General features: G+C 43.4%; 1 protein-coding gene across 3 annotated transcripts in view; it reads right to left on the bottom strand.

The window, feature by feature from the left end:
- The window catches only part of arid4b (AT-rich interaction domain 4B), a 196,279-nt gene that overhangs the window by 92,725 nt on the left and 78,356 nt on the right, over positions 1–25,198 (bottom strand). For 2 of the 3 annotated variants that reach the window (XM_080191891.1, XM_080191892.1), the window contains exons 6-11: positions 15,222–15,301; positions 15,040–15,131; positions 9,354–9,407; positions 8,205–8,343; positions 7,704–7,783; positions 1,651–1,727 (exon numbers count right to left, since the gene is read on the bottom strand). In XM_080191891.1, the coding sequence (XP_080048017.1) occupies positions 1,651–1,727; positions 7,704–7,783; positions 8,205–8,343; positions 9,354–9,407; positions 15,040–15,131; positions 15,222–15,301 (522 nt within the window). The remainder of the gene's footprint in view (positions 1–1,650; positions 1,728–7,703; positions 7,784–8,204; positions 8,344–9,353; positions 9,408–15,039; positions 15,132–15,221; positions 15,302–25,198) is intronic. The other variant, XM_080191893.1, reaches the window with a different exon arrangement.

Genomic DNA, 25,198 nt, shown 5'->3' with positions numbered 1-25,198 from the left:
ATGGGGAAAGGCTGGTGTGCAAAGCCGGTAACCCGTCTGGCACATCACCACACCATGTAGCACTGAATCAAATTGTCCCAGTACATCATTTTACTCATTAAAATTTATGCATGACAGCTTATAAAATATCCGGATAGTGGATTTGAGACTCTGTACCTGTAATTGTCAAATGATTTAAATAAAGGCCTGCAGGGCTATGGGGAAAGAGCCAGCTAAGTGGTACTAATTGGATAGTTCTTTTAAAGGAGCTGGCAGAAGCACAATGGGCCGAATGAAAGAATGACAGACTTGCATTTATATAGTGTTTTTCATGAGCAGCAGATTTGTGCTTTGCAGTCAGTGAAGTGCAGAGACTGTTTAATACAAGAAATGAGGCAGCTAATTTGCACTCAGCAAACACAATAATGAGCAGTTTTTTTTGTGATATCGACTGAGGAATAACTCCTCTTTAGTGTCTTAGGATCCTTCATATCCACCTGAGCAGGCAAATGAAGCCTCAGTTTAATGTCTCATCCAGTGTCTTTCTGTACTTTATTATTCTACCGAAAGCCGTTAAATGTAAATTACTATTAAATTCTGCATTCAGCACTCACTAGATTTTCCCATCAACTCTTTTCATTCCTATCTGCACTTTCTATAATGCAGCAACATCACTGATGAAGAGTTCACCCACAATGCCACTGAAAAGAGGAACAGGTTTAACCTCTCCATATATCCTGCCAAAGTGCTTCAATACTTTTATCCTTTCTCAGGACGTGGGTGTCACTGGCAAGACCAGCATCTGTTGCCCATCTCTAACTGGCCTTGAGAAACTGATGATGAGCCACCTTCTTGAATTAAGTGGCATGATCAATCACTTCAGAGGGCAGTTTAGAGATAACCACATTGCTGTGGCTCTGGAGTCACATCTAGGCCAGACAAGGTAAAGACGGCATATTTCCTTCCCCAAAGGACATCAGTGAACAAATGGGTTTTCAAGACAGATTTTTCTAACAATTGATAATAGTTTCAATGGTCACCACTATTGAGACAAGTTTTCAGTTCCAGATTAATGACTGAATTTAAATTCCATCAGCTGCCATGATGGGATATGAATCTGTGCCTATAGGGCATAAACCTGGGCCTCTGGATAAATAGTCCAAGCCATTATATCATAACAATCTTCATAACTGTTAGGCATGATGAATAAGATTTACAGAGTCAAGTAGGGTCATAGAGTCATAGAGGTCTACAGTATGGAAACAGGCCCTTCGGCCCAACTTGCCCGTGCCGCCCTTTTGTTTTAAAACCCTTAAGCTAATCCCAATTGCCCGCATTTGGCCCATATCCCTCTATACCCATCGTACCCATGTAACTATCTAAATGCTTCTTAAAAGACAAAATTGTACCCAGCTCTACTACTACCTCAGATATAAATTAGCAATGATCTCATTGAAAGGTGAACAGACTGGAAGGGCTGAATGGCCTACATATATTTCTATGATCCTGAAAATGTGCCCATGCCAAATCATAATTCTGGTACTATTTGCAGATTGTACTTCCAATAAATTTTAATCCCCAGTGACTTTCTACACCAGAACAATGTGCATGTTGGTGAACTTTCACATTTTTGCCTGTCGTTTCAGTATAATGAAGTAAAATTCATTTTACCTTCCTTCATTGCAGCATCATACTTGGACGCCATCTCACTGTTAAATTCTGCGATGTCCTTCCTGGGTACAGCCACACTGCAACAAATCAGTCACAGCACTGGTGTTAGGGGAGCAGAACCAGAGGTGCAGGCAAAAGATCAGCACCATCCAATTCATGCTGACTCTCACTGGCTCCAAACCAAATGCCACTTGAACCCCCAGCTAATGTTTTACAGAATGAAATCGAATCTATTAACGCGGTTGTTTTGCATCAACTCTCCTATCAACTGGAGACCAAAATTGGAGCCATGAATACAAACATGTTCACTAAGAAATCCAATATGGAATCCAGCTGAAATTTATTCAGATAATAAAATAAAAAGTTTATTTATTAGTCACAAGTAGGTTTACATTAACACTGCAATGAAGTTACTGTGAAAATCCCCTAGTTGCCACACTCTGGCGCCTGTTCGGGTATGCTGAGGGACAATTTAGCAAGGCCAATGCACCTAACCTGTACACCTTTGGACTGTGGGAGGAAACTGGAGCACCTGGAGGAAACTCGCGCAGACACGGGGAGAATGTGCAGACTCCACACAGACAGTGACCCAAGCCAGGAATTGAACCCAGGTCCCTGGTGCTGTGAGGCAGCAGTTCTAACCACTGTGCCACCGTGCCGCTCCATGGTGAGAATATGAAATAGTTGAGGAAAATAACAAACGTGTATTTCAGGGAAAAATAGATAGATACATGAGAAAAATAGATACATGAGAAGGGAATAGAAGCATATGTTAGTAATGAGATGAAGAGTGGTGGAAAGAGGCTCAGTTGCAACATGAACACTGGTATTTCTGTAAAACTACATTCTGTAGATTAACCAGGGACATAGTTTTAATCCACTCTTCCTTTTTTCTTTCCACAGCGGGTCATTCCCTGTGTCAGACGATTGCACAAAACAACTAGATAACTGACAATACCGTAGAATGGGATGGCCTTGGCACAAGCCTCTCCTTTGTTCATATTTCAGCATTAGAATGGGGTGGCCTAAACACACATCTCTTCCTGGTTCAACTTCCAGCATTGGGTTCCAGAAAGGAGCTTAATCCAACCATGTGTCAGGCTTTCGACAACAGAGGTAGTGATGTATTGGAAATGTGGGGCTGGAGATAGCAGCACGTGGGGCTGGAGACAGTGGTGCACCAGGAGGACTAATGGACCAACTTTACTGACTGAAGTTTTGGTTTCCTGGCAGTGTTATCAGGGCAGCACACAACAATTGAAGTAAACGGTGATAGAGAAGTTAAGCTCAGGGTGAACCTGGAAACCAAGGTTGTGAACAATCTGGTTCAGCCACAGACAGTGGCAAAACAGGCTGATGGAATCAATGGAAAGGGAATGGTGTTTGTGGTGAGAACTAATGACACTTGCTTGACAAGTGGGGAAGATGAAATGGATTGGGGGAGGTTCGTAAACTGGGTTAAAAAATTAGTCAGGAGGCAGCAAACAGAGTCAAAGGGCAGTTTTCAGAGTGCTAGGAAATGGGTAATGGCTTAGGGTTCTCGGGCTAATTCTGTTCATTGTGTCCATTTGTGCTTTGAATATAGGCCTAAAGAGAGTAACATCAAAATATACAGATGATACAAACATACAAGATAGAGGTAATCCCTTCGAAGACAAAAGGAAACTGTGAAAGGAGTGGGAGTGAGCAAGACAGTGCAATTCTAATGTTAATGATAAACATGCATTTTTATATGTTTTTAACGTCATAAAACATCCTGAGGCACTTCACAGGAGAATTATCAAACATGATTTGAGACCAACTGATAGCATAGGCACTGATGGTGCAGCAATTAAAATCAAGCCGCCAGAACAGGCAGAGCACAGAAATCTCAAGAGTTGTAGGTTTGAAGGATGTGGTGAAGGGTTTGAAAACAAGAATTTCAAACTGAAGGCACTGTGGATCAGGAGGCAATCTATGTTAGCAGACACAGAGATAGTGACTGAACAGGACTTGGGACAGCAAGGTAGCACACTGGTTAGCACCACTGCCTTGCAGTGCCAAGGACCCGGATTCAATTCTGGCCTCAGGTCACTATCTGTGTGGAGTTTGCACATTCTCCCCGTGTCTGCGTGGGTTTGCTCTGGGTACTCTGGTTTTCTCCCACACTTCAAAGATGTGCAGGTTAGGCTGATTGCCATGATACATTTACCCTAGCGTCAGGGGGATTAGCAGGGCAAATATGTAGGGTTACAAGAAAAGGATCTGTGTGGGATTGTGGTCAGTGCAGACTCGATGGGCCAAATGGCCTCCTTCAGCACTGTAGAGATTCTATGACTCTAGTGTCGGGCATGGACAGCAGAGCTTTAGCCGTACTCGAGTTTATGAAGGGTGGAAGGTGGGGTGCCAGCCAAGAGAGCCCAGGAATAGCCAAATGTAGAGGTAATGAAGGCATGGATAAGAGTTTCAACAATAGATAGGGGACATTACCAAGGTATAATTAGGGTGTCTTGGTGATTAAATATGACACCAAGGTTGTGAGCAGTCTGGTTCGGCAGCACGTAATTGTCATGGACAGGGATGGAGTCGTTTGCCTGTGGCAGGGACCAAAGTCAATGGCTTTGGTCTTCCCAATATTTCGGGAAATAAATTTCTGCCTGTCAATTAGATATCAAACAAGCAGCTGAATAATTTAGAAATAGTGGAGGGGTTGAAGCAGGTGATAATGAGATAGAAGTGGGTGTCATCAGCATACATATGGAACTAAATGGTGTGTGAGCAGAGAGGGGTGAATATACATGGACGTAATGAAGCTAATGGATTCCACAATTTATTACAAAGACTAGAGAATATAAAACAAGAGAAAATGATGAATCTATATAAAAGCTCAGTTACAATACCTTGTGTGGTATTTGTCTCCACATAGTAGTTAGAATATTGAGGCTTTAGACAGTGAATAAGAGGTTCACTAGGATGCTGACTGGCATGTTGGTGAGCACTGCTGCCTCACAGCACCAGGGACCTGGGTTCAATTCCCGGCTTGGGTCACTGTCTGAGTGGAGTTTGTATGTTCTCCTTGTGTCTATGTGGGTTTCTTTTGGGTGCACCGGTTTCCTCTCACAGTCCAAAAGACGTGCTGGTTAAGTGGATTGGCCGTGCTAAGTTCTCCCCAGAAGTCATGCTGGAGTGTGACGACTAAGGGGTTTTCCTAGTTACTCCATTGCAGTATTAATGTAAGCCTACTTGTGACTAATAAATAAACTTAAGCTTACTAAAATACAAAGATGAAGATGTGTAAAATTTGAAGTTTTTCTTCTTTTGAGCATTATAGATTATGGAATGATAGGAAAAAATTCAAATAACAAATAGGTGGGTCAAGATAGATCAAAGGACTATTTTTAGTAGGTGGGATATTTTGAACCAAACAGCAGAGAGATTCAAGATTAGAACATAGAACATAACAGCGCAGAACAGGCCCTTCGGCCCACGATGTTGCGCCGACCAGTTAAAAAACAATGACCCACTAACCTAAACCAATCCCTTTTCGTCCATAAACCTATCCACGGATCTCTTAAACGCCCCCAAACTAGGCGCATTTACAACCGCAGCAAGCAGGGCATTCCAATCCCTCACCACCGTCTGGGTAAAGAACCTACCCCTGACATCCGTCCTATAACTACCCCCCCTTAATTTAAAGCCATGCCCCCTCGTGCTAGTTTTCTCCATCCGAGGAAAAAGGCTATCACTGTCCACCCTATCTAAACCTCTAATCATCTTATATGTTTCAATAAGATCCCCTCTTAGCTGCCTTCTTTCCAGCGAAAACAACCCCAAATCCCTCAGTCTCTCCTCATAGGACCTCCCCTCCATACCAGGCAACATCCTGGTAAACCTCCTCTGCACCCTCTCCAAAGCTTCCACATCTTTCCTGTAATGTGGGGACCAGAACTGCACACAGTACTCCAAGTGCGGCCACACCAGAGTTGTGTACAGTTGCAACATGACACTGCGACTCCTAAATTCAATCCCCCTACCAATAAACGCCAAGACACCGTATGCCTTCTTAACAACCCTATCTACTTGATTCCCAACTTTCAGGGATCTATGTACACATACACCTAGATCCCTCTGTTCATCCACACAGTTAAATCTTCAACAGAGGAGAATTTCTTCATACTTAATTGTGAGGCTGTGGAATTCACTCTCTGGGTTTGTGGTCGAGGAAGAAACTATGTCAGCAATTACGGATAGGTTGTATGGTGGATTTAGAAAAAGGATTTGAAGGGGGTTTAGAGTAGAGTACACAATTTAGAGTATTGTGTACAGTTTTGGTCACCTAGTTACAGGAAGGATGTAAATAAGGTTGCAGAGAATGTTCACAAGGATGTTGCTGGGATTTGAGAAGCTGAGTTACAGAGAGAGATTAAATAGGTTAGGACTTTATTCCTTGGAGCATAGAAGAATGAGGGGAGATTTGATAGGGGTGCATAAGATTTTGATGGGTATCAATAGAGTGAATGCAAGCAGGCTTTTTCCACTGAGGCTAGGGGAGAAAAAAACCAGAGGGCATGGGTTAAGGGTGAAAGGAGAAAAGTTTAGAGGGAATATTCGGGAAGGCTTCTTCACGCAGAGAGTGGTGGAAGTGTGGAATGAGCTGCCGGATAAAGTGGTAAATGCGGGGTCACTTTTAACATTTAAGAAAAACTTGGATGGGTTCATGGATGAGAGGGATGTGGAGGGATATGGTTCAAGTGCAGATCAGTGGGACTAGGCAAAAAATGGCTCAGCACAGACAAGAAGGGCCAAAAGGCCTGTTTCTGAGCTGTCATTTTCTATGGTCCTATGGTTCTATGGGGTCTGGGAAAAGGGCGGGTAAGTATGGTCATGTGGAGAATAAATGCTAACAAGGATTGGTTCAACCAACTGGCTTCCATGTTGTAATATCTCAATATTGATGAATAAAGCTGCAATTGCCCTGACAGCATACTGCTAGAACACCAGGAATAAAAACGTCTTTAACTGAGCACTTCTGGCAACTGAAAATTCTACACAGGATTAAAACCGTTAAGTTATGGTTTACTACAAGGATTCCATTTAGAATTCTGACAAGCTGAATCAATGGTGGACTATTATGCTTGTAATTTTAATGCCCTGGGGATAAAGTGGAGGTACTCATTCAAGCTACACAGACACACACACTGTCCATATGCATGGCCTTTGTGCTCCAGCTGCATTCTGTATCAAATTATGTTAGACTCCAAGAACAATCTTTGTTGTTGAGGAAATGAGGAAGTCTCTGCCCAAAACGAGAAGCTGTCTCCTCAAATTCTGATAACCCTGCTGAATTTTGATGTGCTCCTGTCTCTCATTCACCCACACATGGAGAGGAATGCACAGCCCCTTTGAGATGCAAAATGCTGTTGGTAGCTAGTCAGAATTCCAGCAGCATAATGTAGGCGATGCTCAGAGACGGTGCTGTATAATGGAGATTGACGGACATATTAACAGTATTAGTCTGAGACTTCAGTTAATGCTGCAGTGAGAACAAACTTGGTTTGCTCTCACTGAATGGTGGTGGACGTTGAGGAACAACCTGATAGAAATCCACAAGATTGTGAGGGGCATGGACAGAGTGGATAGTCAAGCTTTTTCCCAGGGTGAAAGAGTCAATTACCAGGGGGCTTAGGTTTAAAGTGCAAGGGGCAAGATTTAAAGGAGATATACGAGACAAGTTTTTTTTACGCAGAGGGTGGTGGATGCTTCGAATCTGCTGCTGTGGGAGACAGGGGAAGCAGATACGATAGTGACTTTTAAGAGGGATCTTGACAAATACATGAACAGGCTGGGAATAGAGGGATATAGTCCCCGGAAGGGTAGAAGGTTTTAGTTCAGACGGGCAGCATGGTCGGTGAAGGGGGGGGGGTGCGCGTGCACAAAGGGCCTGTTTCTGTGCTGTATTTTCTTTATTCTTTGTTGTATTATCAATAAGGACTGTATTTTGGAATTAACCCCATGCTGCAACAGCTTTCTCATCAGTTTCAGTTCGCTGCAGTATAAATGATGCAAGGACTCACAATTTGCCATCCTTGAATGAGCGAACCAACACACTGTCCTTTTTCACTGTGACTTCATCACTGCAGTCGGGAGAAATTACCTTTTGGAACAAAGCAAAATAAGAAAAAAAAGAGATTTTTTTGGTCCACTTGCAATTGAAGGAAAAAGCTTAGAACATGGGACAAAAGGCACATAGACACATCTCAGAGAGATCTTTTTCTTTAGATAACATGAATTGGAGTGTAGATATCTGGTTCATTTCTAATGAGTCACTAGATTTTATTTATTTTCAAATAGTATTTAAAGAGAAATTGAGTTAGGAGTTGTAAGCTGTCACAATATAAAAGCTACTTGGTTTAATGAATTAACCGCAGATCCTCAAGAACAATGCCAGTTAAGTTCCACAACAGATTTCTATACCGTGTGATCGGAATACAGAGCAAGCTCACAACGTGTCTCAGTATAAATCTGTATATTTAAACTGATTTCTGCAATAAAATTACAGTTTAAAAAATGCTCACCAAGGCTGGGTAGCGTGAGGTCTTCCTTTTGTCTCCATTAGTACACTCTACACAGACAATTTTACCAATTAATTCATCGCTTAATCGTCTGTCTTCCTCATCTTCATCACTGGATGAAGACGACTCTTCTTCATCAGGGCTGCAATAAATGAGACAACAGATTATGACTGAATTTACTTTGTTCACACAACAAGATAAAGTCTCATGTCGGGAGTCTAAAAAACACAAATCACACTCTACTTTCAGGTGTTAGAACAGATGCGGTGTAATCGGAATAAATGGTGTGTATGAACTTGGGTAATGGAAGAAGCAGCAAGCACATTATGACACTAGCTAAATAGCGGACACAGAAACAGGCAAAAAGCTACCACATGCCGGTTTGTGGAAAGTTTGTTTTTAAACTAGGCATACAATGCCTCCGCAGACAATAGTGCAGAATGAAGGCTGACCCGAGCTCAAGTGGTTCACATGCAGGAAGGGGGCATGCACGAGGGTGGGTGTCTACAAAAGGCATTTTTGGGTGAGCAAGTGCAACTTGGTCAGTGAGAAACTCAATGCAATGGTGGGGAATGACTTTGTGCTGTAGCAGATGCCAGTCAGTGATTTGCTTGGTTGGGCCTTCTTAAAAGTGGCCAGAGATGCTTTGAGATCATGAGTTGCATTGACAGCTTTCTTTCAATATACATTGGGAGTTGTCAAAGAACAGCTGACAATTTGTAAGTAGGATTAGTGCTCCTCACATTTCAGAAATTAATTGCCTTGCTGATTCATTATTTTCAGCTCAAATATCACATCCTCTCTTATTTTTAAAGTGCAAATGAGGCACCATTTCTGCTTGTAATGCAGCTTTATGAATTCAATGTATGTTCAAAAGTAAATATTTTGGGACCTTGAATAGGACCTGCCAAATAAAACCCCCAAAACATGCTTGTGACTATTTTTAGTGTAATACAAGCAGAATACTCTGACTGTGCTTTAGGAATGAGAAAAAGCAGTCCAAAGACAAACATTTTGCATTCAAGCAGAGTTTTTAATGACAGCTCCAGAAACCACATCAAGAGAGCAAATGTGCAACGCAGGTACATCTTTAGCAGTAACCCTTTGCGTCAGAGAACTTTGCACTAGTTTCAAAATGAGGTGTTTGTTTACCTTTTTAACTGAACAGGACGGTCACACTTTGAGCTGCTACTTTCAGCTTTATATCTGCATTTAATGGCAAAGATCGATCTTTCAGAAATTGATTAGACATAAATCACTCCCAAATGATAAAGGTCATTCTCATGAGTCCATCAGTAACTTTGGGACGTTGTTCAGGAGCCTTAATGCACACAATGCCAAAGCCCCGCATTTTGCAGAGAACAACACTGATTTTTATGTATTCAGCAAATTAAACTGAGTGACATAAAAAGTTCTCCAGTGATAGCTTAACCTTCAATTGCTCCAAACCCTAGAAGGTTCAAATATTAATATGCTGAGAAGGTTTGCTTTTATTAACACAAGAATTAAAGTTAGGAGCAAACTGTAGAAACAGCAAACACCAAGCAAATCTAAATGTAAAAAAGGAGTTATAACAAAAATTCTAAATTTCCATTTGGATTCGATGCCTTTTCCAGCTATGCTCAGGATGAGAAAGACCAAAACAGAAACAGGACACACTGTAAGCTTTCAGCAATTGTATAGAGAACAGGAAGCCGTGGACTCTTAATAAATAAATAATTAATAAAACAATGAGAGTGAAGAAGATGAAATATGAGTGTAAGCTAGCCAGTAACATAAAAGAAGACTGCAAGAGTTTTTTTTAAGATATATAAAAGGTAAGAAAGAGGCGAGAATGGATATTGGACCATTGGAAAATGACAGTGACCCAAGCCAGGAATCAAACCCAAGTCCCTGGCGCTGTGAGGCAGCTAACCACTGTGCTGCCTCATAGCGCTAGGATAAACAGTGTAGAAGGAGGCTATTTGGCCCATGGTCTGCACTGACCACAATCTCACTCAGGCCCTATCTCCATAACCCCATACCCTAGTGAGCCCCCACAACACAATTTAGCACGGCCAATGCACCTAACCAGCACATCTTTCAGACTGTGGGAGGAAACCGGAGCACCCGGAGGAAACCCACGCAGACACAGGGAGAACATGTGGACTCTGCACAGACTGCGACCCAAGCCGGGAATCGAACCTGAGTCCCTGGCGCTGTGAGGCAGCAGTCTAACCACGGTGCTGCCTCATCACCCAGACCAAATGGACTACACCCCAGGGTTCTGAAGGGGAAAAATTACATGCGTATAAACAGGAGATGTTTTAGAAAAGCAGAAGAGATATTAGCACAAGATAATAGGAGGCATAAGGAGAAAAAATACATAAATAGTGTAAAGTACCATTATGAGACTGAGAGAAGGTGAGGGCATTAAGGAGGTGGTGACAAGGTAGCTCAAAAGGGAAGGACAAAAAATTGCAGCAAAAATTAGAATGCTCCACATCTGAAATGACAACATGTCCTCTCCCTCCACAGATGTTGCCTGACCTGCTGAGCATTTTCAGAAATGTTATTTTCACTTTCAACATCTGGATTTTATTTTTGCTTTTGGTTGATGTGTAAAACTGATTTGCTGCATTGGTGGGTCACACCTTGCAAACATCAAAGGCAAAAACTAGATTGCACTGCTAATAGCAAATAGTAGCTCTTCACATACTCAAAAATACTTTCATTTCTTGTAAAAATTCCAGGGTCCTTCGTTACAGGCTCTCAAATCACACAGAAGATACCTTATCCAACTAAATGGACAAGCAGCTCCCCATTGCCCATAAGAAGTATCTTTGTCAGACCCTGCAGCATGCCAAGTCTTATTACTGATAAAAAGGGGGCCAGAGAATCATTACACACACATTGGTAAATAGATGTCAATACGGTTTGCATGCTGTATGCAGTGGCCAACATAACAATCAATTGATGGTGTTAAGTACTGGAGGCATAAAAGAACTTGTGATATTTGGGGGTTGATTCAGAAGCCGACTTTCAGAACAGGCGAACTTAGGAACAGGAAGAGGCCAGTCACTCCCTCTAGCCTCTTCTCCATTTAATCAGATCATGGCTGCTCTGTATTTTGACTCCATTTGCCCAACTTCATCCTGTAACCGTCACCAGCACAAGTCCACCAATCTCAGTTTTGAAACTTCCAGCTGTTCCTCCACCCCAGATCCAGCAGCTTTTCTGGGAGAAGTGTGGGGAAAATATTCCAGCTTTTCACTACCCTTTGTGTGAAAAGTGCTTCCTGATATCACCTCTGAAGAGTCTAGTTCAAATTTTAAGGTTTGCAGAAATCTGTAGGAGGGTACATTAAAAAGGTACTGTCATCTTAAAATCAGAGCCAGAACTCTTCACCTCCATTCTTTCTCACTTACAAGTTAGATCATATTTAGCTTCTTATGTTGAGGAAAATAATAGTCTATGCAACCTTTTACCAAATTAAGGAATAGAGCTGAACGTGTCCCGTTCAGCAAGCTGGCAGGAAATCAGAGAGTCCATGGGGACTGTCCATGGTTTACCATCATGGACAGATAATCACATACTAACTGCTTGAAATAGCTGACCCATTTAATGCAACTGAAGTTCCAACCATTGTAACTAATATATACAGTGATGTTAGATAGTTAGTGCTGTTTGCCTGATATAGGTCGGTGCTGCTAACGAATGGGGTTGGTGAGAATGGTGGGAACTGCAGTTATCATTTGCTGATTGTATTGGAAACTGCGGGTGCAGGCTTCAGTGCTGCTGGCTGGATCCCGCATTATACTCTGTTATCAGACAGCAGAGGCAAAGGTATTCCCTTTCATGTGGAACAGGCCAATATGAAAAAACTGTCAGCTTCTGTCACAAACCCCTTTCTGTCGATACAATGATATGGGTGGTGCTGCCATCTTGCAAGAACAGCAGTGATGTCTGCTTTATGTCGACTATAAAATGCAAACAAATTGCAACAGGAAAAAATAATTGGTCACAAACTATTGGATTTTTCCAAGGTTTCATCTGACCTTTCCAAATAAGAGAAAGACTGCTCCAGGTGCAGATTAATTCTACAAAACAGGTTACGTACGATAGCCTTAAAAAGGCATGAAAAAGGCGCGTTAAGAGACGTTGGACACAAGGGCGGGTGGAATTTTACCATCCTGCCTGCCACAGGAATTGCAGAGGGACAGGGTGGGGCGGGGGGAGGCGAGGGAGAGAGAGAGAGAGAAGGGGAGAGAGAGAGAGAGGGAGAGATCACGCAAAGGTATGTTGACCTGGGGCAGGATTTTCCAGTTTTGGGGTAAGCATGGACAGAGAATCCTGCCCAAGATCTTCAAAGAGGAATAAACAGTCACGAATTGTACACTATTTGAATTCATGTTCAAATCTTAGTAAAGCTTCTCAATAATAATATTTTGAGTATGACAATTATTATTACATAAAACACAGAAGATAGGAGCAGGAGGAGGCTATTCAGCCTTTCCAGCCCACTCCACCATTGATCACGATCATGGCTGATCGTCCAACTCAATAGCCTAATCCTGCTTTCTCCCAATATTATTATGGTTGCGAATCTTTCAGAGAAGTTTGTTACTACCCTGTATTGAAAGATATTGAAAAGGCTGGCAACTTAAAAGTTTCAATCATGCTTAGTTAATCAGGGCACAAGCTGTGATGATCTGATGACTGGCACCTTTCTCTTGTTTTGGAATGCTAGTGAATTCTGGCATTCCTGAGCTATTACATAACTCAACAAATAGAAAAGAACATAAGGGGGTTCAGGGTAGCTGCAGTGATATTACTTTCGTTTCTAGAATCAGTATCAGACTCAAGCTCAGACAAATGCAACAAAATACAATCCAATCTTTTGCATGACATTTTTGTGGTTTGGACTCTGATTCGGTTAACAACAGCTGGCATTCTTATACAGTCCTTAATACTGTAAAACAGCCAACGACACTTACTTCACTATACTGTTATCAGACAATAATGACTTATATGTACATAGTGCCTTTAGTGTAGTAAAGCAGTTCAAGGCACTTCAAATGAGTGCCAATAGATAAAATCTGACACCAAGTCATACAAGGCGATATTAGAACAGCTGAACTGAAGTTCTCATAGGGTTGTTGGGCTGGAGGGGTACAGAGGTAGAGAGAGCGAAGGGAATTAAACACAAGGGTACTGAGTTTAAACTGGAGGCACTGGTTTAAGACATAGCTGGGACAAACAATTTATTTAGCATCTGGCCATTCTGTGTTTAATTTATGAGTGAGAGGAATTGACTCCAGCTGCAAACACTGAAAAACTCTTCTGTTTCTGACACTGGCAGAACTCCACTGAACCAATATAAAAAATGTAACAAGACCCCTGGCTGGGATAGGGCTACTTAGATGTCAGCCATGACTCAGGTTGTTAGCACTCTCAACTCAGCCAAAAAGTTGTGGGTTCAAATCCCGCTCCAGGATTTTAGCACAAAAGTCAAGGTTGATAAAGTGGTGCATTGCTGTCTTTCAGACGAGGCGTGAAAACTCGACCCTGGTTCCCATGGCACTATTACAAATATTATCATTGCCAATATACATCCCTCAATAAACACAACACAGATTGTCTGATCACAATCATATTTTTGTTTAGGGGAGCTTGTGATGTTCAAATTAACAGCCGCATTTCCTTAGGGTGGCACAGTGGTTAGCACTGCTGCCTCACAGTACCAGGAACCCAGGTTCAATTCCCAGCTTGGATCACTGTCTGTGCTGAGTTTGCACGTTCTCCCTGTGTCTGCATGGGTTTTCTCCGGGTGCTCTGGTTTCCTGTCACAGTCCCAAGATTTGCAGGTTAGGTTGATTGGCCATGGTAAATTGTCCCTTAGTGTCCCAAGATGTGATAGTTAGGGGATTAGCAGGGTAAATGTGTGGGGTTACAGAAATAGGGTGGGGTAAAGTAAGATACTCTGTCAGAGAGTTGGTACAGATTTGATGAGCTGAATGGCCTCCTTCTGCACTGGAGGGATTCTATAGATTATTTGAAGTGTAGTCACTATTGTAAAGTACTTCATTGGTTGTAAAATGCTTTGGGTCGTCTGACAGTTGTGAAAGGCGTTTTATAAATGCAAGTCTTTCTTTATGCTGAACCTGATGTGCTGCAGTTAAGTTTTTGGCCTGAATCAGTTGTGGTGTGGTCGGTGTCTTCATTCATTTCTGCACATTCAAGCATGTAATTGGGCTAAACACTGAACTTGAATATTCCTTTCATGTAAATACCAAGCAACTTCCAAAAAGTGGTGGCACTGCAGTATCTCTGTTGGCAGGAGAGTAAAATTATTGTGCAACAGGTTCACGTGGATGGTCTCCAAGTGTGGATGCAAGAATGATAATGGGAGAGTGTTAGCAGGGTATTTATTTGTATAATTTTTGAATTTAATAAATATTTGCAAAAAATGCAATAACTTGCAATGGCATTTTTATAAGGTGGGTCTCGTACTTGCCCAGGACATTTTCTAAGTGGGCAGTCATTTACAAATGGCAGTGCTCTGGAATAGAAAAACCGCAAAACAGTGTTACAATGCTTTGGTAACAGAGTTATTTTTCACTGCTCACTTCAGAGTAACAAGGACATGGAAAAGGTTATTTCTGAACTCCAGCAAAATGATTTCTAAAATGAAGGAAAACAGGGAAAATAAATTTTCCATCAACGTCAGGCATAAAGTATTTGTACAGGAATGTAGAGAATTAAAATCTACATATAGAAATGCACTCATATAAAGATTGGATTATCTCATTAATAATCTTAAATGTTCCACAGCCATGCGTTACAAGTTAATACTCACAGCGGATTGGATCTTCTTCCTCGGTTAGACTTCTTTCCAATGACAGGAGTGCCGAAGTGTTCTGGGTTAGTAAGAGGCAACTGGTCAAGCGTCTAAAACATCAAGCAAAACACAGGTTATTGTAGCCATAAAAACCACAGCACAGAGCAGGCAATCCAGTAATGCTCCATTTCTCCACTCACCTCACTCTCAGCAAAGTGTCGCTCTCCTTTCAGACACAGTGAAGTCCGTCTCAACGTTCTTTCATCGCCATCATCAAAAACTGTTAAAGGATACACAGCACTGGTCAGGTAAATTACTGCAAAGGGATCATTTCTTGCGAGCAGAGAAACATGATTAAGGGAAAAACTCCACTTGTCCCAGTAGTCATGGAAAAGAACCCACAGATACTGCTCATCGTCCTACGGATGTCACATTCATTATCACAATTGTGTTTTTAAAAATATTCTTACTGAAGATTTTTCTCCATTTTTACACACAATGCAACAAGCCCTCCAGGACTGATACAGTACAGCATAATTATTTTTCCATCATTTACATACAGAAAAGACCAGCAAATTACAATTGCTTTGGCATATCAATTACAACTTGTTACGATCACTGTAATCGTAATCATTATCTCCCTTCATATGGATAATGAAAGGATATTACATAGAGTAGTGGATATCAGAGTAATAGGATAAAGCCACGAGTACATGGCAAAATGGTGCACACCCTCACCCACAAGGTAACAAGGATTGAACTACACAGTATATTGGATCCCCTATGGGGTCAAATACAACCAGAGCCTAAAACAGCACACCAAAATTTCCAAACAATGAAAGGATGGTGGAGAAAGAGGGGAATGTTGGGATACAACCCCAAATCCAGGACATGACATGACAGTGTACGCTCACACAAAGAGATAACAGGAACCGCATGGGAAGAGGGCAGATAAACAGAACCCAAACATAATCCCCGACTCCACAAATTACAGGATACCTTCCATTAAGAAGGCCTAAACCCATCATATAATCCACACCTTCCAACCAGGGCTTTCTCACTGTACTCCTGATGTGATCTGACCAGGGTTTTGTATTGTAGCAACTAAAGTTTCTCCTCTGTATGTTTATAGCCCTCTAGATAGAAAGGCTTTGGTCCAAAATGGCCTCATTTTCCTGCATTGAAATTCATGTCACTATTTTAATCTAACAATGTCTTCTTGTGATTTTATGCTTACAGCTACATTATCACCTTTACCACTTATCCTTCCATTGTCAGCAAACTTGGATGTACGACTATATTGCATTCTCCAAGTCAGTAATAAATATAGTGATTACTTGAAATCATAGAAATCTACAACATGGAAGGCCATTTGGCCCATTGGATCCACGTCAGCTAACAAGCAGCCATCCAGCCTAATCTCCCTTTCCTGCTCTTGATCTTCAGGCCTGTAAGTTTAGGGAATTTAAATTCAAATCCAAGTTGTTTAAAAATGATATGAGTGTTGCAGCTTCTATCACCCTTTTGGGCAATGAGTTCCAGATCCTCACCACTCTCGAGATAAGAGAATTTTCCATCAATTCCCCTCTAAACCTCTTACCTTACATACGTATATATCTCAATGTTTATAGACATCTCAACCAAGGGGAATAAGGCCTTTCTAATCCCTCTATTTAGACTCCATAACTTAATACATCCTTAGGTCTCCCCTCAGCCTCCTCTATTCCAAAGAAAACAACCACAGATTATTCAACCTTCTTTCATAACCAAATTTCTCCAATCTTGACAACACGGTGTCAGCTGCAGAGTGTGGAGCTGGGGGGTTGAGGTAAGTGTGGGAATTTGGAGAACTGGAGGTCGGATCATAAAACATAGGAGTAGGCCACTCAGCCCATCGAGTCCATTCCACCATTCAATCATGGCTGATATTTTTCTCATCTCCATTCTCCTGCCTTTTCACTATAACCCTTGATCCCCTTATTAATCAAGAATTTATCTATCTCTGTCTTAAAGACACTCAATGACCTGGCCTCCACGGCAAAGAGTTCCACAGACAAACCTCTCTGTGGCTGAAGAAATTCTTTCTCATCTCTGTTTTAAAGGACTGTCCCTTTAGTCTGAGGTTGCGCCGTCTGGTTTTATTTTTTCCTACTAGTTTAAACATCCTCTCCACATTCACTCTGTCCAGGCCTTGCAGCATCCTGTATGTTTCAATAAGATTCCCCCCACCCTCCGCCCATCCTTCTAAACTCCAACAAGTACAGAGTCCGCAACCATTCCTCATATGACACGTTCTTCATTCCAGGAATCATTCTTGTGAACTTCCTCCCCTTCCCAAGGCCAGCACATCCTTCCTTAGAAAGGGAGCCCAAAACTGCTCACAATACTCCAAAAGGGGTCTGACCAAAACCTTATACAGCCTCAGAAGTACATCCCTGCTCTTGTATTCTAGTCCTCTCAACATGAATGTTAACATTGCATTTGCCTTAACTGCCAACTGAACCTGCACATGAACCTTAAGAGAATCTTGAACAGGGACTCCCAAATCCCTTTGTGTTTCTAATTTCCTAAGCATTTCCCCATTTAGAAAATAGTCTGTGCCCCAATCCTCCTTCCAAAGTGTAAAACTTCACACTTTTCTACATTGTATTCCATCTGCCACTTCTTTGTCCACTCTCTCAGCCTGTCCAAAAGGAGGGAGGTATTGATGTGACTTGCTTTTCGAACAACATCCACAGATTAGTGGTGAAAGCAGCATACCAGGGCTGAAGAGCTGGGAGAGAAGTCACAGCAGCCCTACTATAATCATCGAGTGAACACCCCCATGTTGTTGCTGCTTGTCCACCGTCATCGATGAGGACCTCGTCACCATTAGTCATTTTGAGGCTGGATGCGATGTGTCCAAAGATGCTTGATCAGGCCAATTCAGGCACAGAATGTCCTGGACAGACTTGTGCAGGCATCGTAGTTGTTGCACTGGTGGCTCTGGACTTGTGCAACTCACGCTTAAGTTGTGCTTCAGCAATGCACCTTACTTCGTAAGTTTGGCAGCCCCTGTGGATGAGGCAGCACCAGGTAGGACGGTTTTGTGCCAGCATTTCCCAGATGGTCATGTCTATGTCAAGCGACTTCAGGGAGGCCTTGAGTGTGTCTTTGTAACATTTCTTCTGCCCTCCATGCTTGCGTCTTCCAGCAGAGAGTTCCCCAAAAAGGAGCTGCTTGGGTATGCGCTTGTCTGGCATATGGATGACATGATCTGTCCACCGGGTCTATGCTCTCATCAGCAATGTGTGGACTGATGGTAGACTTGCTCTAGAGAGAACTTCAGTGTCTGGTGTGTCTTGCCACCTGATGCGTAATATTCTGCGAAGACAAGTCATGTGGAAATGACTGAGCTGTCTTGCATGTCTTCCATACACAGTCCACGTTTCACAGACATACAGGAGGATAGTGAGTATCACGGAGCTGTAGACCTTCAGTTCTGCTGCTGGGTTGATTTCTCGATGTTCCCATATAGTGGAGTGCAGTCTATCAAATGCAGAACTTGCCTTTGCTATTCTGCAGTTAACTTCCATATCAATAGTCACTGCTTGGGAGAAGGTGCTGCCAAGATAAGCGAACTGGTCCACTGCCTGTAGTTTCTGCCCTTTGATTGTGATTATTGGTTCTGTGTAAGGTGCATGAGGAGCAGGCAGGTGCATGATTCTGGTCTTTTTAATGTTGATGGTAAGTCCAAAGTTGTCACAAGCCGTGGAAAATTTGTCCATACTGACTTGCATCTCTGGCTCTGAGCCAGTATACAGGGCGCAGTCATCAGCAAAGACGAAGTCTCTCAGAACAGTCTCCTTCACTTTGGTAATGGCTTGAAGTCTCCTCAGGTTGAAGAGCTTGAGCCTCTGTACTTGAGGCTGATTCCAGCAACATTGTCCTCAAAGGCATCATTCAGCATGGCAGTAAACATCATGCTGAATAGTGAGGGAGCCCTGTTTGACGCCATTGGTGACTGGGAATGCCTCAGAGGATTCTCCGCCATCCAGTACTCTGGCCATCATGAAACTGGCGTACCATCTGAATGAATTGTTGGGCGCAGCCAAACTTTGACATGATCCTCCACAGGCCTTGTTGGCTGACAGTGTTGAAGGCTTTTGCAAAGTCAACAAAGGTTGTGTAGAGCTCATGATTCTGCTCCGGACACTTCTCCTGAAGTTGGCGTGCAGCAAAAATCATGTCATTAGTCCTGTGACCTTTGCGGAAGCCACACTGTGACTCTGGAAGCAGGCCCAGCTCCAGATGAGCGAGCAGACAATTTAGCAGGACTGTTGCGAGGATTTTTCCTGTGATGGAGAGTAGTGAGATTCCTTGGTGGTTGTTGCATACTTGCCGATTGCCGTTCCTCTTGTAGAGGTGTACGATTTAAGTTCCTGAGGAATGGATCCTTGCTTCCAAAAGCACTGGAACAACTCGGTGAGCTTCTCGATAAGTACAGGACCAGTAGCTTTGTAGATCTCTGCGGGTACAGCATCTGCCCCTGGGGCTTTGCCACTGGCTGACAACTTTTGTGACTTCGGCTACTACCGGTGGGTCATCCATGGCGCTGTTGATATCAACCTGGGGAATCCTGTCTATTGCCTCATCGTTAACAGATGATGGTCGGTTGAGGATGGCTTCAATGTGTTCAGCCCATCTCCGCAGGATCTGAGCCCTCTCTGTAATGAGAGTTGTACCATCTGTACTCAAGGGGTGGGAACTCCTGAGAGATAGAGGTCCATAGAGAGTGTTGAGGGCTTCATAGAACTGTTTCAAGTCGTTTCTTTCAGCATATCCCTGTATTTCATCTGCATTGGTGCTCAGCCAGGTATTCTGCATTTTACGCAGTTTATTCTGGACTGTCCTGCGAGCACAGGCAAAACCATTTTTCCTGGCAGCTGAAGATGGGTCGTTCTGACAGGCCCGATGAAGACGGTGCTTTTCAACAAGTAGAGCCTGCATCTCCTCACCATTCTCATCAAACCAGTCATGCTACTTGCAGGTAGAGGGCCTGAGCATCTTCAGTGCAGGTGAATGGACAGCATCCCTGAAGCGCTCCCAGTTGCCCTCAGCGCTGCCTGCAAGGTGTAGGTCAGTAAACTTGATTTCTAAGTCTTCAGCAAGTGCTAAAGATATGCTGGGGTTCTTTAGCTTGACCACCTTGATTCTTTTCATAACCTTGCTTCCTTGTGGTCGCCTCTTGGGTCTGATGTGGAGCCTCATTTTGGAGACAATGGGCCCGTTATCTATCCAGCAGTAAGAAGTCTCTCAACACCAGGTTAAAGTCCAACAGAACTCCCCACTCGCCTGACGAAGGGTCAGAGGCCCAAAAGCTCGTGGCTTTTGCTACCAAATAAACCTGTTAGACTTTAACCTGGTGTTGTGAGACTTCTTGCTGTGTTTACCTCAGTCCAATGCCAGCATGTCCACATCATCTGTCCAGCAGTCAGCATCACACATGGCCTTGGTCACTCTGACACCTTGCGTGTCTTTTCTCCTGACAATGACATAGTCGATAAGATGCCAATGGTTAGAGTGGGGGAGCAATCAGGAGGTCTTGTTACGGGTAGGCAGATGGAAGGTTGTGTTGGTGATGAAGTGGTCATGTGCTGCACCAGTCTTCATTAAGAGTAGGCTGTTACTTTTACACTTGCCCACTCCATGCCTCCCAATGAGTCTGTGCCAGATTGCAAAGTCACACTCTACTCTTGCATTGAAACTGCCAAGCAAGATCAGCTGGCTGGTTCTGCTCACTGCTGATAGTAGGGCATCTAGTTCTTCGTAAAACTTGTCTTTCATCTCATCGGGGTTGTTCATTGTGGGGGCATAGGCACTGATCAGGGTGGCTTGACTTCTGTTCTGTAGCAGAAGCAGTAATGTCATAAGCCGGTCATTCACACCCTTGGGTAGACTACCAAGTTTCCGAACAAGGTGACTCCTGACAGCGAATCCAACTCCAGCATCACGATGCTCCAGAAAAAAGTGTATCCACCTCCAGTTTCAGTCAGTTGACCTACATTGGCAAGCCGAGTTTCACTCAGGGTTGCAAATGTCAATGTTGTATCTTGCAAGCTCTCTGGCAACTAAGGCTGTTCTTCTCTCTGGTCTGTCTGCTGTAGGGTTTATCCAAAAGTGTGCGCACGTTCCAAGTGCTGGTGGTGAGCGGTGTCACCTTGTGTTTCATTTTGTTTGTTTGACTGCAAGATGGAATCCCCACCAGCCGCGGTAAAGTGGCCTGGGTGTAGTGAAGCAGGCAATGTTTAGGGCACCTTTTCTAGCCCCTTCCTCATTCTACGGAGATGAGCAGTGTGCTCCTGAAGAAGACTGCTCAGTCGCCCAGGTAGATGCCAAGTTTCACTGCTGCTTCGGTCAGTGGAAAACAACCATTAGACCTGAGCCGCCTGTGTGCAGGTCCGTGACTACAGCTCCCAGTGTATCCGCATCTGCTGCTTCATCTCTCGCCCTAGCTACAGAGAACAGTGTCTATTCCCCAAATTATACTATTCCTGATGACGGCTACATTTCTCTTTTTTCTTCCCACTTGAAAGATTCCCAGTACCATTGTGCTGTGGTCAGTTTGCTCATTCTCCCTACAATCCCCCCTCTCACCCACACATGGAGCAAGAATCTCAAATCTGTTGGACAAAGGCAGGGGCTAATGCTCCTAGGGTGCTACCTCTTAGATCCCTCTACCTGCTTCACTCAGAGCATCACGGTGGCACAGAGGTTAGCACTGCTGCTTCTCGGCGCCATAGACTCGGGTTTGATTCCCAGCTCGGATCACTGTCTGTGTGGAGCACGCACGTTCTCCCCGTTTCTGTGTGGGTTTCCTCTGGGTGCTCCAGTTTCCTCCCACAGTCCAAAGGATGTGCTGGTTAGGTGCACTGGCCATGCTAAATTCTCCCTCAGTGTACCTGAACAGGCGCCAGGAAGTGACGTCGAGGGGATTTTCATAGTAATTTTTAATTGCAGTCACAGCCTGACCACTGAACGAATTCAAGGTACTTAATCTAAGGTATGTGACAACTACCTTCTGAAACACAGCATCCAGGTAACTCTTCCCCTTCACTTATGTGTTACAATGTCTGAAGCTTGGGCTCTAGCTTATTAGCACTAAGTTCTTTGAGTAGCCAACATTTGTTACAGGTTTGGTCACCATGAACCACAATGGGGTCAACCAGATCCCACATGCTGCAGCTACAACCCTGCCCTGCACCTCTATTTTATTTAGTTAGATGATCAATCTGTTTTTAGTTTTACTACTAATCTTTTAGTTTTCGCTCTGTAATTTTTCCTACCTAGTCTTTAATCCCAAAACAAGTCAAAAAAGATGGAAGATAGAAAAAATTCATCTACCAATCCCTTCCTTGTGATATTACATGGGGGTGTTCCGTTGCCCGGGGTGTGGCCGCTGTTGCATGCAAACAGCTACAGGGAGCCACAGGTGAGAGCTAAGTGTCAGGTGGGGACCAAGGGTGGACAAACCGCCCTGAAAAGGACGCAACATGTTTCCCCACCAGAGGTACTACCCCTCCCTGGCACCAGGTGAGGGTCACCAACAGGTCTCAAACCTCGGTGAGATAGGGAGATATCTATCCCAGCATATGAAGACAGACTCCGGCGGATTGAGTGGACAAGACCTCTGGAAAGTCCAATGGTCAAGAAAGTGGTCTCTGCAAGTGTCATGGAACACAAAGAGCAGGACAAGATACAGAAGACGTCCTGGTCATCCAATGTGCCTAGTCCCATCTCCAGCGGTCTTAACTCTTGTCTTGCCACTGGATCCAGATGGGAATTGGGAAGAGAGAGTGAGGCTGATGCTGCACAACTCTCCCTCACTTTAATCCAAACCAAGCACTACCTGGTGCCAGCGTTTGTGTTTTGAAGTAAAATTCCAAAGATGTGCAGGTTAGTTGGACTAAAATTCCCCTTAGTGTCAGGGGACTAGCTAGGGTAAATGCATTGGCTTTTGAGGATAGAGCCCGGATGGGATTTTGGTCAGTGCAGACTCGATGGGCCGAATGACCTCCTTCTGCTCTGTGGGATTCTATGATTTCACAAAAGATTGGTTTTATTAACAGCCAGCCTTCGCTTGCCGAGTGCCTGACGTCCTTCCCAGCTGTTGCTGATACATTCCAAAGTTAACCAATCAACAACTCAACCCTTTCACACTCGCCACTATTTCCTCCTCCTTTTGTGGAGACCATCCCGAGCCTGAAACCCAGCAGCAACCAGCCACAGCCAGGTCGCGAAAAACAACCTCCAAATGGTTTATTCTCTTCCAGAGTTAAGAATATCAAATCTGGGCTGCAGAGGAGCTTGAAGTGGGAGGAAAAAAGATTCATGCATCATGGTCCATGTAGATACCAATGATATAGGTAGAATGAGGAAAAGGATTTTACACAGCTAGGCGATAAATTAAAAAGCAGAACCATCGATGTAACAATCTCTGGATTACTATCTGAACCACAAACATTGGCACGGGATCAATAAGGTTAAAGAGGTAAATGTGTGGCTCTAAATTGGTGTGGGTAAAATGGTTTCAAGTTCATGGGGCATTGACACTCAGACTAGGGAAAGATGGAGCGGTTCCGTTGGAATGGGCTCCACTTTAATCATGCTGATGGAAAATCAAATAAATAGATCTACAGATAGGGCTTTAAACTAAATCACGAGGGGAGAGTTCAGTTGCACGGAAATTTTAAAAATCAAGGTGCAAGAAGAAGGTAAATGGTGAGACTAATAATCAAAGGAAGGGACAGAGCACGTGAATGTCATATTACACCAGGAAATCATACAAGAGTAGGGAAAATTAATAATAGGACAAACTTAAAGGCTTTGTATCAAAACGCGCATTACTTTCGGAATAAAATTAATGAGAGAAACTTTGGTGCAGAGTATCCTTATCACCAACTGCAGGTAATAAGGAAGGCAAACAAAATTTTGGCATTCGTTGCTAACGGAACAGAATATAAAAACAGGGAGGTGTTGTTGCAACTGTATAGGGCATTGTGAGACCGCATCTGGAGTACTGCACACAGTTTTGGTCCCCTTATTTGAGGGAGGATCATAGAAGAGAATCATAGAATCCCTGCAGAGCAGAAGGAAGCCATTCGGACCATCAAGCTTGCATTGACCACAATCCCACCCAGGAATTATCCTCATAACCCCATGCATTTACCCTAGCCAATCTCCCTGACCGGAAAGGGCACTTTAGCATGGCCAATACACCTAACCCTCACATCTTTGGACTCTGATAGGAAACCGGAACACCTGGAGAAACCCATGTAGGCATGGGGAGAATGTGCAGATTCCACACAGACAGTAATGTAATGTATTACAGTAGAGGCAAGTCAAAGAATGTTTACTAGATTTATTCTTGGGAAGAAGGACTTTCTTATGAAGACAGATAGAGCAATTTAGGCCATTTGGTCCATTGAACCTACACCGACAATGCTAAGGAGAAATGACAGAGTAGATATAGAGTGGATGTTTCCCCTTGTTGGGCATGCGAGAATGAGAGCCCATAGTTTTAGGATAAAGGGTGGCAGATTTAAAAGCAAAGTGAGGAGGAATTACTTCACTCAAAGAGTCATGAATCTGTGGAATTGTCTACCCAGAATGCAGCGGACGGTGGCTTACCAAACAAGTTTGAGATGGGTAGGTTTTTAATTAATAGTGGGATGATGGGTTGTGGGGACAGGGCAGAAAGATGGAAATGGGGCTAAGATGAGATCAGCTATGAGCATATTGAATGGCAGAGCAGGCTTGAGGGGCTGAATTGCCTACTCCTGTGCTAGTTCTTATGCTTAAACCTCGTTGGTATTTGCTCCAGTGCAATCTTTCCTAAAACCTCTTGACTTTAAAACAGCTGCATGCAGTATTCCAGCTCTGGCCCAACCAGGGTTTTCTACAGTTCCAGCATACCCAGCTAGACCACTTAGCTTGCAATCCAGCTTCCTTCAGGAACCTGTGGACATGCACTCTGTTCCTCTATCTTTCCTAGTACCCTATAACATGTGTATTCCCTTGCCTAGTCAGCCTTCCCAAATGCATGGCCTCAGCTTTCTCCAGACTGAACTTCATCTCATACCCCACCACAAATCATTTCCTTCCATTTCGAGTACCTAATTATGATCCCTGCTCTCTG

Source organism: Carcharhinus amblyrhynchos, chromosome 7, assembly GCF_965287045.1.
Source record: "Carcharhinus amblyrhynchos chromosome 7, sCarAmb.v2.hapA, whole genome shotgun sequence".
Lineage (NCBI taxonomy): Eukaryota > Metazoa > Chordata > Chondrichthyes > Carcharhiniformes > Carcharhinidae > Carcharhinus > Carcharhinus amblyrhynchos.
Note: the sequence above shows the minus strand (reverse complement) of the source record. Positions and strands in the feature narration are given on the sequence as shown.